Source organism: Nycticebus coucang, chromosome 6 (assembly GCF_027406575.1).
Source record: "Nycticebus coucang isolate mNycCou1 chromosome 6, mNycCou1.pri, whole genome shotgun sequence".
Classification (NCBI taxonomy): domain Eukaryota; kingdom Metazoa; phylum Chordata; class Mammalia; order Primates; family Lorisidae; genus Nycticebus; species Nycticebus coucang.
This window is the reverse complement of record NC_069785.1, coordinates 35,357,593-35,370,746: the sequence shown is the minus strand read 5'-3', so window position 1 is coordinate 35,370,746 and position 13,154 is coordinate 35,357,593. Positions and strand designations below refer to the sequence as shown.

Sequence of the window (13,154 nt, the reverse complement as noted above, 5' to 3'; positions counted from 1 at the left end):
GTGCCTTATGGTCTGAGAAGATACAAGGTAAAATTGCAATTCTTTTGATTCTGTTGATATTTGTTTTGTGTCCCAGGATATGATCAATTTTGGAGAATGTTCCATGGGGTGATGAGAAGAATGTATATTCTTTATCTTTGGGATGGAGTGTTCTATATGCGTCTATCAAGCACAGTTGATCTAGGGTCTCATTTAAGCCTCTTATATCCTTGTTTAATTTCTGTTTAGAGGATCTGTCCAGCTCTGTAAGAGGAGTGTTAAGGTCCCCTGTTATTATGGTATTATCAGATATCATATTGGTCAGACTGAGTAAGGTCTGTTTCAAGAATCTGGGAGCATTTAAATTGGGTGCATATATATTTAGAATTGAAATGTCTTCTTGTTGGCGGTGCCTGTGGCTCAGTGAGTAGGGCGCCGGCCCCATATGCCGAGGGTGGCAGGTTCAAACCCGGCCCCAGCCAAACTGCAACAACAAAAAAAAAAAAATAGCCGGGCGTTGTGGCGGGCGCCTGTAGTCCCAGCTGCTCGGGAGGCTGAGGCAAGAGAATAGCGTAAGCCCAAGAGCTGGAGGTTGCTGTGAGCCGTGTGATGCCACGGCACTCTATCGAAGGGCGATACAGTGAGATTCTGTGTCTACAAAAAAAAAAAAAAAAAAGAAATGTCTTCTTGTTGTATTTTTCCCTTGACCAATATAAAGTGACCATCTTTGTCTTTTTTGACTTTAGTTGCTTTAAATTCACATGTATCTGAAAATAAGATTGCAACTCCTCTTTTCTTCTGAATTCCATTTGCCTGAAAAATTGTCTTCCAACCCTTGACTCGGAGCTTTAATTTGTCTTTTGAAGCCAGGTGTGTTTCTTGCAGACAGCAAATGGATGGCTTGTGTTTTTTAATCCAGTCAACCAATCTATGTCTCTTCAGTGGGGAATTCAAGCCATTAACATTTATTGAGATAATTGATAAGTGTGGTAGTATTCTATTCATCTTATTTTGTGAGAGTCCATTGCTTAGTTTTATCTTTTGCATCAGTGTGGAGGTTTGGTTCTGTCCTTTAATTTCTGAGTCCTTACTTTGCTGCTGATCCATTGTGGTGGTCAGTGTGCAGAACAGGTTGAAGTATTTCCTGTAGAGCTGGTCTTGTTGTGGCGAATTTCCTCAATGTTTGTATATCCATGAATGATTTGATTTCTCCATCAATTTTGAAGCTTAGCTTAGCAGGGTACAGAATTCTGGGCTGGAAATTATTCTGTTTAAGTAGATTAAAGGTAGATGACCATTGTCTTCTTGCTTGAAAAGTTTCATTAGAGAAGTCGGCAGTCAATCTGATGGATTTGCCCCTGTAGGTCAACTGGCGCTTACTCCTGGCAGCTTGCAGAATCTTTTCTTTTGTCTTGACTTTGGACACGTTCATCAGAATGTGTCTTGGAGAAGCGCGGTTAGAGTTGAGGCGACCTGGGGTCCTATAGCCCTCTGAAAGCAGTGTGTCAGAATCTTTGGTGATATTTGGGAAATTTTCTTTTATAATATTCTCTAGTATGGCTTCCATTCCTCTGGGGCATTCTTCTTCCCCTTCTGGAATTCCTATAACTCGTATGTTGGAACGCTTCATAAAGTCCCATAATTCTGACAGTGAACATTCTGCTTTCTCTCTCTTCTTTTCTGCCTCTTTTACTATCTGAGTTATCTCAAAAACTTTGTCTTCTACCTCTGAAATTCTTTCTTCTGCATGGTCTAACCTGTTGCTGATACTTTCCATTGCATCTTTAAGTTCCCTGATTGACTGTTTCATTTCCTTCAGCTCTGCTATATCCTTTTTATATTCTTCATATCATTCATCTCTGATTTGATTCTGTTTTTGGATTTCCTTTTGGTTATTTTCCACTTTATTAGCAGTTTCCTTCATTGTTTCCATCATTTCTTTCATTGTTTTCAACATGAGTATTCTAAATTCCCTTTCTGTCATTCCTAACATTTCTGTATAGGTGGAATCCTCTGCAGTAGCTACCTCATGGTCCCTTGGCGGGGTTGTTCTGGACTGGTTCTTCATGTTGCCTGGAGTTTTCTGCTGATTCTTCCTCATGGGTGATTTCTTTTATCTGTTTCCTTGCCCTAATTTTCCTTTCACTTCCTCTTGCTCTTTAAGTTCTTGTGCCTGTGGACTAAGGGTTACAGGACCAGAAGGGTGAGAAGGTTGAAGAGCAAAAAAGGGATGAAAGAAAGAAGGACCGAGTGATAAGAAAAAAAAAAGAAAAATAGAGAAAGGAGAGGGGGTGGGTAAAAGGAATATTGACAAAAAGAAGAGAGGCACAGAAAGAGGGAGACAGAGCAATATAGGTGTACAGTAGGGTACTTTGATACAACCTTAAAAAAAAAAAAAACACCTTCTGGGGGTGCCCAGTTGGGTGGTTCCCTTGAGGTCAGCAGCTCTTTGCTAACCTGATCAGACACATTACCCCACCTCCACCAAGTAGAGAGGAAAGACAAAAATGCTATAAATCAAACCAAAACAAGCAAACAGAAAACTTTACAGGATAAAATTGGCTGGAAAAACCAAATAATAGTGGTAGAAACACTAACAGAAATGAAGTTCTAATTATTGAAATAGGCAACAATGGGAAATTATAATTAAACTAGAAAAATTGAGAAAGAAAATGGATCTGTATGGAAAAGGTTGAACTTAAAAAACAAAACAACAATCCACAACATCAAAATAAACAAAAAAACCAACCAAACCGAAAAAAAAAAAAAAAAAAAAAACACACAACCAAAAACAAAGCAGTATGTATATGTTATTGAATACTGTCTGGGCAACACGTGGTCTTCTGGGGTATGAGATGTTAATCACAGTTCTGATACGACTGGAGGCTGCTAGTTTCTCAAACCCCAGCAGGTAGACACCCTAAATCTCTCTTCTGCCCACTTAAAAGGCACTTTGAACTTGTTCACTTACTGAGCAGAAGCTTTCTCAGGGAAGTGCTTGTCACTGGAATCACTGCTGAAGTGGCTATCCACTTACCCTGTGTGTCAAAACTGGTCTCCTTCTGCCCCCGAGGGTTAGGGCTGCAAGGCAGCTCAGACCCCGCCCTTAGGCTACTTGGTCGCTGGGTTACCAGCTCCCACCCAATTCTAGCTCTGTGACCCTGAGGGCGGAGCTTGCCGGGGCAGATCGCTCACGATTTCTGCCTGTGACCCAGAACCAAACACTATTAGCTCCGTCTGGCTCAGCGGCTCAGACTGGGGCCCTAGACAAAGGCCAAAGTTCTCCGCACTCCCGCTCAGGCTCTCCCCAAGGCAGTTCAGCTGAGTGCCAAGTCCAAAGACACCAAAACAGTTCACAGGTAAGGCCTTTCTGGTTTGCAGTCTCGCTGCTACTGAACTTACAGTTGCAGGCGGGTTTAGACGGATTGAACACACGCGACCACTTGCCGGTTTTCCACTGTTTTAGTCCTCCTCTTGGGGTCCAGAAGTCTCTCACTGACTCCCTGTATCCTTCAGGGGTGATGATAGGCAGATCCCACCAGCCAGAGATGCCTGGAGTCCTACATCCCCAGACTCACGGTGCCCAGATGCAAGGAAGGTGTTACTCGGCTGCCATCTTGCTCCTTTCATTTCCCTGACATTTTTAAGACAAAATCAAATCTGAGCTCCAAGCAGAATAATATCCTTAACTGGTTTAAGAAGAAAAAAGTGTGGTAATAGATTCTCTGAGTTTTGCCCTGGATTTATTATGCTTGCAAAATAACTTAGAGTATTTGACCTCAGCAAATATGTGATTCATTTAACATTTATTGAGCACCTACTAAGCGCCAAGGCCTGGGGATTAAAAAATGTTTAAAACAAAAAACAAACAAACCCCACCATTCCTGGCTTTGAGGATTTTGCAGCACAGTGGATTCTCTTCTTCCTGTATACATAAAATATCAAAGGCAAAATTAGAATAGCAACTGCATTTTAAACAAAGGTTTATTTGCCAAGCTTTTTGCCTTGAACCAACTTCAAAGTATAGCAGAATCTAAAATCCACAGAGGTATCCAACCTGCCGATTTTGTGAGGACTTTTTTTGCTTATCTGTGGCATCAGATATCACAAAAAGTATGCACAGACCTTCTTTTTTGCTAATCAGCTTTTCTTAGTGTTTGTGTATTTAATGTATGGCCAAGACAGTACTTACTTTCCCAATGTTTGGCAGAGGGGGGAAAAAGGTTGGACACCCCTGCAGCTGAGATCTTGTGGTAAGTGTCTAGTAACCTGGAAGCAAAGAGAACACTACAGTCCCAGTCCTTAAACAATCATGGCCTGTCCTGTTGGCTTTTGACCTTGGACAGCTCTGTTGGTGCAGAGTTTGAGGAGGGGCCCCTGATTAGTCAAGGGCCCACTCAGAGTCAATCAGGAGCTGAATGTTTCGCTCACAATACCACAGCCAAATGAACATGGGCCATGTTCTGTCCACTGTCATCTCCCCAGATGAACTCTAGTTAGGCTTATTTTTAAGTGACAACTTCCTCTTGCCAGAACTGGAAAAACCCAGGAACACACCATGTTCCTAACAATGGAAATCGATCTTGTTAATTACTTGGAAACAAAAATTGGATCAGAGGTTCTAGTTATAAATTTGCCATATTATTTAATTCAAAAGTCTTGAGTTCTTTCTAGTTTCTACGGAAATAAAAGCCTTTCTGTTCTCAGAATTTCACAAGTCTCTTGTAAAATCTAGAGTGCTGCTTTTTTTGTTTCTAATACATATGTATTGCTTAATTTTTTTTCAATTTTTTATGGTGGTTAAGTACATACCATATAAAATTTAGGATCTTAATCATTTTAAGTGTATAGTACAGTGGGATTAAATACATTCATAATGTTGTGCAAACATTACTACCATCCATCCCCAGAATTACTTCCATCTTCTAAAACTGAGACTCTGAACCATTTAATAATAACTCCCCATACCCCCTTCTCCTTAGCCCCTAGCAACCATTCTACTTTCTGTCGCTATGGTTTTTACTACTCTAACCAATTCATATGAGTGGAATCATACAGTATTTGTCTTTTTATAACTGATTTATTTCACTAACATATATCCTCAAGGTCCAGCATGTTGTAGCATATTGTCAGAATTTCCTTTTTTTTTTTAAGGCCAGGTATTCCATTGCATGTATATATCACATTTTGCTTATACATCCATTGGTGAACACTTTACTGACTTCCGCATTTCAGCTGTTGTGAATAATACTGCTATGAATATGAGTATGCAGTATCATTGAGACCCTGGTTTTAGTTATTTTGGGTATATACCCATCCTAATATATATAAGTACACACCTCACCTTGGTACTGTTCTTATCAGGTGGTGACCTACCTGGCAGGCTGTGGCCTGCAGAGCTGCCCCATGCTTCTGGCCAAAGGATACCCTGATGTCGGCTGGAACCCCATTGAAGGGGAACGCTACCTGTCCTTCCTGAGGTTTGCCGTCTTCGTGAACAGTAAGTTCCATGTTTTCCAAGCCAGGATGGCATAATCATGAGCACATACAAGGAAAGGGCGCCTTACCATTGCTCCTTCTCTGCAAATATAACAGATTCTGCAAATGTTTGTCAGGTGGCAAGAGAAATCTCAGAGTTAGGCCATACAAGTATCAGTAGTCAGGCCATACAAGTATCAGTAGTGGAGTACAGTGAACAGAGAAACTCCACTCCAATCCCAGATCCAGCAAGAAACTCATGGCTCGGGGTCAGACTTGTCACCTGTCTATACATCTTCTGTCAGTAAAAGAGGTCTTAGTATTGTCATTGATATCTTACCTATTCCACACAGCCAAGTGCACATGCACCTCCAGATCTTTAGACTGTTGGATGGTATCACCCCAATCCTGCTCTTCCCCAGCTCCTTAAGTAGCACCATCGACTTTTCAGATACTCAGGCCAATCGTAGGTGGCATCCTTGGATGAACCTTTTCCCTCGTCCCCACATCCAGTCCATCAGCAAGTTCTGTTGATTCAGCATATAAAACATGGAAGTCTTATCTGCTTCTCTCCATCTGCACTGGTCACATACTACAGTGGGCTGTCGTTAGCTTATCTGCACCCCCCCGCAGGTGCACAGGAATGGAATTACCTGCTTCTCCTCTCACCCCGTATCAGTCTGCTGCTGCTGCTGCTGCATATCAAATATTTTATAAGCTCAGTGGCATTGAATTATAGGAATTTATTTCTTACACATCTGCAAGACGGTTTGGAAGCTCCTTTGCAGGACTATGGAGACCCAGCTAGGCTGATTCTGTTCTGCTCATCTCCACTGGGGTCCTGGCTTTGCTGTGTTACTCACAACTTGTCTACTATTCCTCGTTGCAGACTCAGTGAATGGTTGAATTAATGACTAAGTGGGTAAACTGTTCCTGGCCTTTTCCTCCGTGCTGTCGCAGTAGTTTACAGACATAGCCCTACCTCCTCCCTCCCCTAGGCTGGATGTCCCTGGGAAGATGACATGTCCTCACCATTTGCAATGATTTGGTTCATACAAGTTGTGTGGCACCATATCAAAGTTGGCATATACCAAAAAAAAGAAGAAGAAAGTAAAGATAGCCAGGGTCCTGGCTATTGCCTCTGCCTTGTGATTCTGTAAATTAACTAAATGAGACTGTCGATAGACTCATTCATTCTGGGACCCTGGGACTTTATTCAGAGTTGTTTTTTTTCTCCCCTTAAGACTCACTAAAATCTGAGGAAGTGGACAACTTAGACTTTTTCAAACAGAGGTTGATAATTTGCCCTGGTTATGGGTAGTCATTCTAGTTTTATATTGAATCATTTCAAGCCTCTATCTTGAGTCTCAATGAAATCTATTCATTCATTCAAGAAATATTTTTGAATGGCTGTATATGTCAGGCGCTCACAAGACCCTGGAGCATCCAGGGTTAGATAATTCAGACATAAGGCCCTGTTCTTATGGAATATACAGTCTTGGGAGAAAAGCAAGCACACGGGAAGAGTACAGGGTGTTTGAGAGGAGCAGGTCCTCTGGGGCCATGTTTAAGCTATTCCTAAAGGATGGAGCGGAGTTACCTAGGACAAGGATTTGCATCAAGGGAAGGAAGAAAAAGAGTGTGTTCTAGGCAAAGGAACCTCAACACAGGAACTGAAGTTAGAACACAGAAGAGTAAAAAAGTAATGGGCGGAAGATTAAACCATTGCATTCCTAATTATCCCTGTGGTAAGCGTGACTGCTTTACCACGGTAAAATGAGGAGAATCATTTCCATGTCCCTCCACTGCTTAGGAACGTGGAAAGGAAGGTAGAACTATGAACGCAGTGTTGAAAGCCTTTGAAGAAAGGCACTGTGAACATTCGCACTGTTATTAAGCTCATTATTCATTTTGGAACTCAAGCAAAGACATTGTTGAAAGCCCTGGGGCAAAACTAGTTTACTTCAGATCTTCCTCTCCCTTGAAAAATGCCCACAAGGTTAATATTTAGCTTCACCACAGTGGATTTGGTTGGCAGTCAAGCCTACTGAGCTACAGGTAATTAGGAAGAGAATGTTCTTTCTCTTCTAATCACACTGTCTTCTCTTCCTTACAAGCCTTTGGAAATTCTTCTCCTTGGTCCCTTGTCTAATTAGCAACAATGGTTGCATTCCAGTTCCTTCCTCTTGCAGGGCAGGCTCTGCACTCCCACAGATGTCCACAGTTCAGTAATCAAGGATGGCTTCCTGGGTCAGTTGCAGTAGCCAACCTAATTAGCTTAGTTCTGAAAGCCTGAGACAGATAAAATAAGGCTAATTGGGCAAATAAATTTCAACAGCAAACTCCATACAGAACTCAGTCTGACTTTGCAACTTCTGAACATTGTGATTCCTTAGCCCATCAAATTCCCCCAAGGTGCTAATTGCTGTAGGAAGAGATGAGTTGAATCCCCATGTTGGTAAAAACTGTGGCTGACTCACAAGCATTTCCACAGGGGAACCAAGAGAATCAGAGTCCAGAATTCAAATAACCAGAGTTTAGGCTTTCCTCCATTTTTTGATGCCTAAAATTGTATTATTATTTGTGTCATGAAAAGTCATAAATATTGAAGACCATAAACATTTGAAAGTGATAAACTGTGAGTTACATCTATGACTCAGAGTATTTGCTTTTACATATGATTTTCCTGATACTTTTTAAAAGTATCCTTCCTGTGATTATCAAGTACAAATACCAGGTTCTTTTAAGAAGGAAGCGTGGGCCTGGCCCTCAGAATCATCACTTTATCTGAGCTCCTGCACAAATTTTGCAAGGTCACTCAAGCTCTCCTTGGTTGCTCTTTTCAAGGAAATTTTGTTGATTCTTTCCACCCATTATTGTGATTGTTTTACATTTCCCGTGTCTCCTGAGAATTTTCTTCACACACATTCTGGTTTAATAGAAACTAATTCTTTCTTGAGGTTGTATTTCGGATGAAACTTGAAGACAAACTTCTTTTCAAAATTTTTAGATTCTTCTTGAAGGATCGAGCTTCAGTGAAACAGTGAATGCATGCTAATGAGCTGTTTAAATTCAGTTTAAGGAAACTTTTTCTGGATCAAGTTATACAATTCTATAGTGGCACATGTTACCATCTTGAATTTTTACCTACAATACAGATAGTTGAATGATTAGAGAGAAGGTCAGCAAGCCACGCTCTGGAACAAGACTGCAGCTGTGGCCCTAGGTGGGCTCTCCAGAGCTGTGAGTTCAGTATGAGTTTGTGTGTGAAATGAGCACAAGTTAATTTCAAGCATTGGACAGCAAGCTTACCCCTCTATTCTTCTGGGCATGGTGAGAGACATCTCTGCATATAGATTAGAATAATAGACTCACTGTATAACTAGACAGGCCACAAATCTCAACAGAAAAAATGAGACCCCCCCCCCCGAGATGATGCAGTATGCATACTCACACAGGGGTTAGCTAAAAACTGGAAAGAAAAGCCAGGTTTTCTGGGTTCCCATTCAAGTGCTTTTCAACACTTCTAAGTGGATTCATAAAATTTTTCATTAAGCAGAACTTAAACTGCTGAGGTGGTTTTAAAATATGTCTGTAAATTCTTTGATGCTTCTTCTTCTTCCAAAACATGGGGTCTAATTCTCCTCCCTTTATGTATGATCTGGACTTACTTAATGAATCCCTTCTGGTGAAGAGGATGAAGTGGAGTGACGATCTGTGATCAGGTTGCTGAGGACATGGAGGCTTTGGCCTTACTCTCTTTTGGGATCACTGGCACTGTGGGAAGCCAGCTGCCATGTCCTGAACACTCCAGCAGCCCTATGAAGCTTCCACTCTGAGTAACTGAGAACTGAAGCCTTCTGCCAACAGCCAGAATGAGCTCGGAAGCGGATGCTCCAGTCTCAGTCAAGCCTTCAGAAGACTACAGCCCTGGTCAGCATTTTCACTGGCATTCATGTGAGATCTCCAGATAGAACCTAGCTTAGTCACTCCAAAATTCCTCACCTACAAAAACTATGAGATAATATTTGTTGTGTTAGCCTGCTAGGATTCGAGATAAATTTTTACATAATAATAAATAACACAACAACCTACCACATTACATCCTCTATGATGTAGCTCAATCCTGCAAGAAATACTTTGATTTTGTAAAAGAATTTCTTTTCTTCAGGCTTCATCCAATATATTCAAAAAAACCTTGCTTTTGAGTCCTGACTCAGGAATAAATTCTCAGACACAAATTAGGATTTCACCTGAGACAGAAGGTATGTTTTATGAAGTTGTTTGAACAAGCTGTAAAATTGCTTTTGAATGTAACTGTTGGCTCTGAGAAGCAGTGGATGTCCCTTCCCAAGTGTTCCAGTTCCAGCCAATCAAAGCTTCATTAGGAAATGAGACCCTATCTTAGTTGTCTATGGTTCATCCAAAGAGAAGACCATCAGAGTGTAATTTTCCAACCTGTTATCACTTAAAACTATTTTGAGAATAACCAAGAAAGCCTTATCCAATAGACTCTTCATCTGGATAAATGATTTCAAAAATTCCCTGAAGTCCATCCATTCAAACCTGATTGTTTTTAGGTTACATATTGACCTTGAGAGAGTATTAGGTCAGGAGCTAACACGTCACCTCCCCAAATTTTAATTAAAGCACACCAGCTTGAATCATATCTCCTTTCAAGGAAGAAAGCAATTTGGCATCCCCTCACAGTGTTAATAAAGATGTAAAGTTCTTTTTTTTTTTTTTTTCTCTAAGTTACTTGTGAATGAATCAGTATTCCACAGCAGACTCAGCAGTGTCATACGTAATTGCCCTCTGAGGTCCTGAATTTAGTGAAATAGTCTCAACGGTACAAAATCCTGGGCTAAAGAGTAAAATTCTGTTCCATAATGGTGATCTTAATACTTTAAATAAACAGATCCTAACCTCATTTATCAAAGCTTACCTTTCTCTCCATGGATATTAGCTCCCAATCTTAAGAGTAGATGACAAGCTGAATGAAATACTGTTCTCCCAGCTTCATCAACTAGCAATAAATTCAGTGGTTGTCCTTTCCAATGAGAAAGAAATGATGCCTCCCTCTCTTAGGTGAGAGTGTGGAAGAAAATGCAAGCGTCGTGGTCAAGCTGCTCATCAGACGCCCAGAGTGCTTTGGCCCAGCCCTGCGGGGTGAGGGAGGAAACGGCCTCTTGGCAGCCATGCAGGGAGCCATTAAGATCTCTGAGAACCCAACACTCGACCTCCCCTCTCAGGGATACAAGAGGGAAGTGTAAGTGAATGGGATCGCCCTCTGGAGATAGGTGGTGAGTTTCCAAATGTTGTGAGTACATGGATGAAGAAGGGTGTGAGAGAAAGCACAGGTTCTTAACCGTTTTAGTTAAACACTTAAAACCGCTCCATCAAGCATTTTGATGGAGTAAGCGAAGGGGTCAGTTTCACCTTCACCCTTTTCCATTTTCTCTGCTCTGCTCAGCCCCACTGGCAAATCACATTAACAGCAAACTCATAGCCTCCCAACGGCATCGCTGCAGGAGGAAGCTAAAAGGTCTGGACCAGGGTTATAGTCCTTATCTCACTCCTCTTTTGAAAGTATGAGGACTAATCAGGAAAGCATTTTGATTTCTTAGGGAGGAAAAAAAAGAAGCAGAATGTGAAAAGTCACAGCATTAATAACCTTGGTATTTGAAAGTTAAGGATATAGTTAGGGAACCACCTGATGGCCTCCTGTTATTACGTCTTCTATTCATATCCTTTTCCTCAGACCTTAGAAACTAGAGAGTGGGTATAACCCAGCAGAGGTGACTCTCCAGGCAATTGGCTTTTTCCTTGGTCATCAGTTTTGTTAGGTGACCTGTTAGAACTGGAAAGAACCCAAAATGTATCATGTCTCCAACTTTCTCATGTGACATGAGAAAACAACTGAGGCCCAAGGCCACATAGCTTACTAAAAACTCAGCCCTCCTGACTCCTGACCCCTGTGCTGTCCATGTGTGTTCTCGCCACAGGGAGGAACAGGGACAAAAGGCTGGTAGGAGGTATGGTCTGCATGGGCAGTCGAGGTCACTGCTCATGCCTTAAAGTTCATGAGATCCCAGGAATGTCGCAGGCAAATATCTGTGTCCTTTGAGCTTAATAAATCAAACCACCTCATTGACCTCTGAAGGGAGAAGGAGTTCCCAGGAAAGGACGTGTGATGCCCAACAAAGAGCAGTGTCTCCTTATCAGGCAGCCCCCGTCCAGTAACACAGAAGCACCTGCCAGGCTTCCTCACGCTCCCTGTGTCAATTCTCTCCACAGCACAGAGGATAAGGAAGAGGAAGAAGAAATCGTGCACATGGGCAATGCAATTATGTCCTTTTATTCAGCTCTCATAGACCTACTGGGCCGCTGTGCTCCTGAAATGCACGTGAGTGATAAAGGTCCCAGCACCAGGAACATTGTAGATTTTCTGAATGTAACTTCTAGCTCCATCTTTAGCATTTGCGAAATGCCTTTCTCTAGGTTTCTTTTAGCTGACATCAAAAGTGATTTCCATCTCTAATAACTGACTCCTCCGCTTGCTAAGGAAGGGCTCCTGGACCACCCTCTGTGCTGGGTGGTGTCTCTGTGGCAGCAGCTGAGCGTCCATCTCCTCTACACATTTTGTTTGTAAAACCTCCCAAAATTGTTTCCACGTGCCTTGATTTGGTTGAAGTGCTACTGACCAACTTGATTCTTGAAGGTGGCCATCGGGACATACCACGTGGAAACTCCTCTCTTCCTGGTAACCCTGGCATTGTCAACACTTCTGTCCTGACCACTGACAGCTTCCTGAAGTGTAGTCACACTGAGAAGCCACTAATAGGCTGAGCACTTGCTCCTGAGACTTGGTATTATAACCGCATGACCATGCTAGCAGTCAAGTGACAACCTTAGTCTGAATTACTCCCTTAGTCATATCACTTCTCAAAAATCAAGAGAACACTTCCCTCCTTCCCTGTGCCCAGAAGTGTCTACAGCAATTAGGCCCACAGAGATGTGCCTGCCCTTAAAGGGAGCCATTTTACTGCCAAAGATTTGGAGGTGGGGGTGGAACAGGAGGTGGGAACTTCATTTCTCTAATCTCGTCCTCCGATGCTTCCCTTCCAGCTCATCCAGACAGGAAAAGGGGAAGCCATCCGCATCAGGTCCATCCTGCGCTCCCTGGTCCCCACCGAGGACCTGGTTGGGATTATCAGCATCCCCTTGAAACTTCCCTCCCTAAACAAAGGTGAGAAGCAGCCGCAGGCGGTTCTGCCAGTACATTCCCACCTTTCTACAACAGTATTTAAATATGCTGTGAATATATAGCTTGCTCACTTGAGGGCTCTCTTTCCTGGGTTTTAGTGTAGATGAAACAGGAAGAGGAAGATTGGTTTTTATCCTCATTCAGAATCCCGTCTTTATTCTCCAACTCAAGCAGTTTTTATTTTCCTCATGGTATTCTGCATTTCATCTTTGAACCCCCTTATGAAGATAAGATTCAAATTCTTAGAAGACCTGTTCTAAGTTTCACCTAAATCAGCTAATAGTTTCTGAATACTAAAAGAATGTTTTCTTGAATTTTTATGCTATTTATGTTGTCATGGCTACAGACGTGACATATTAAAGTTTAATCTGTACCTCATTAACGTTTTTCTCCCTTGCTTTCTTATGTCTTCAATCAGCAAAGCAATAAA

The 13,154-nt window shown here is 42.0% G+C and overlaps 1 protein-coding gene across 2 annotated transcripts in view; it reads left to right on the top strand.

The window, feature by feature from the left end:
- The window catches only part of RYR3 (ryanodine receptor 3), a 502,828-nt gene that overhangs the window by 363,258 nt on the left and 126,416 nt on the right, over positions 1-13,154 (top strand). For both annotated transcript variants that reach the window (XM_053594081.1, XM_053594080.1), the window contains 4 exons: positions 5,344-5,479; positions 10,546-10,726; positions 11,755-11,863; positions 12,586-12,706. In XM_053594081.1, the coding sequence (XP_053450056.1) occupies positions 5,344-5,479; positions 10,546-10,726; positions 11,755-11,863; positions 12,586-12,706 (547 nt within the window). The remainder of the gene's footprint in view (positions 1-5,343; positions 5,480-10,545; positions 10,727-11,754; positions 11,864-12,585; positions 12,707-13,154) is intronic.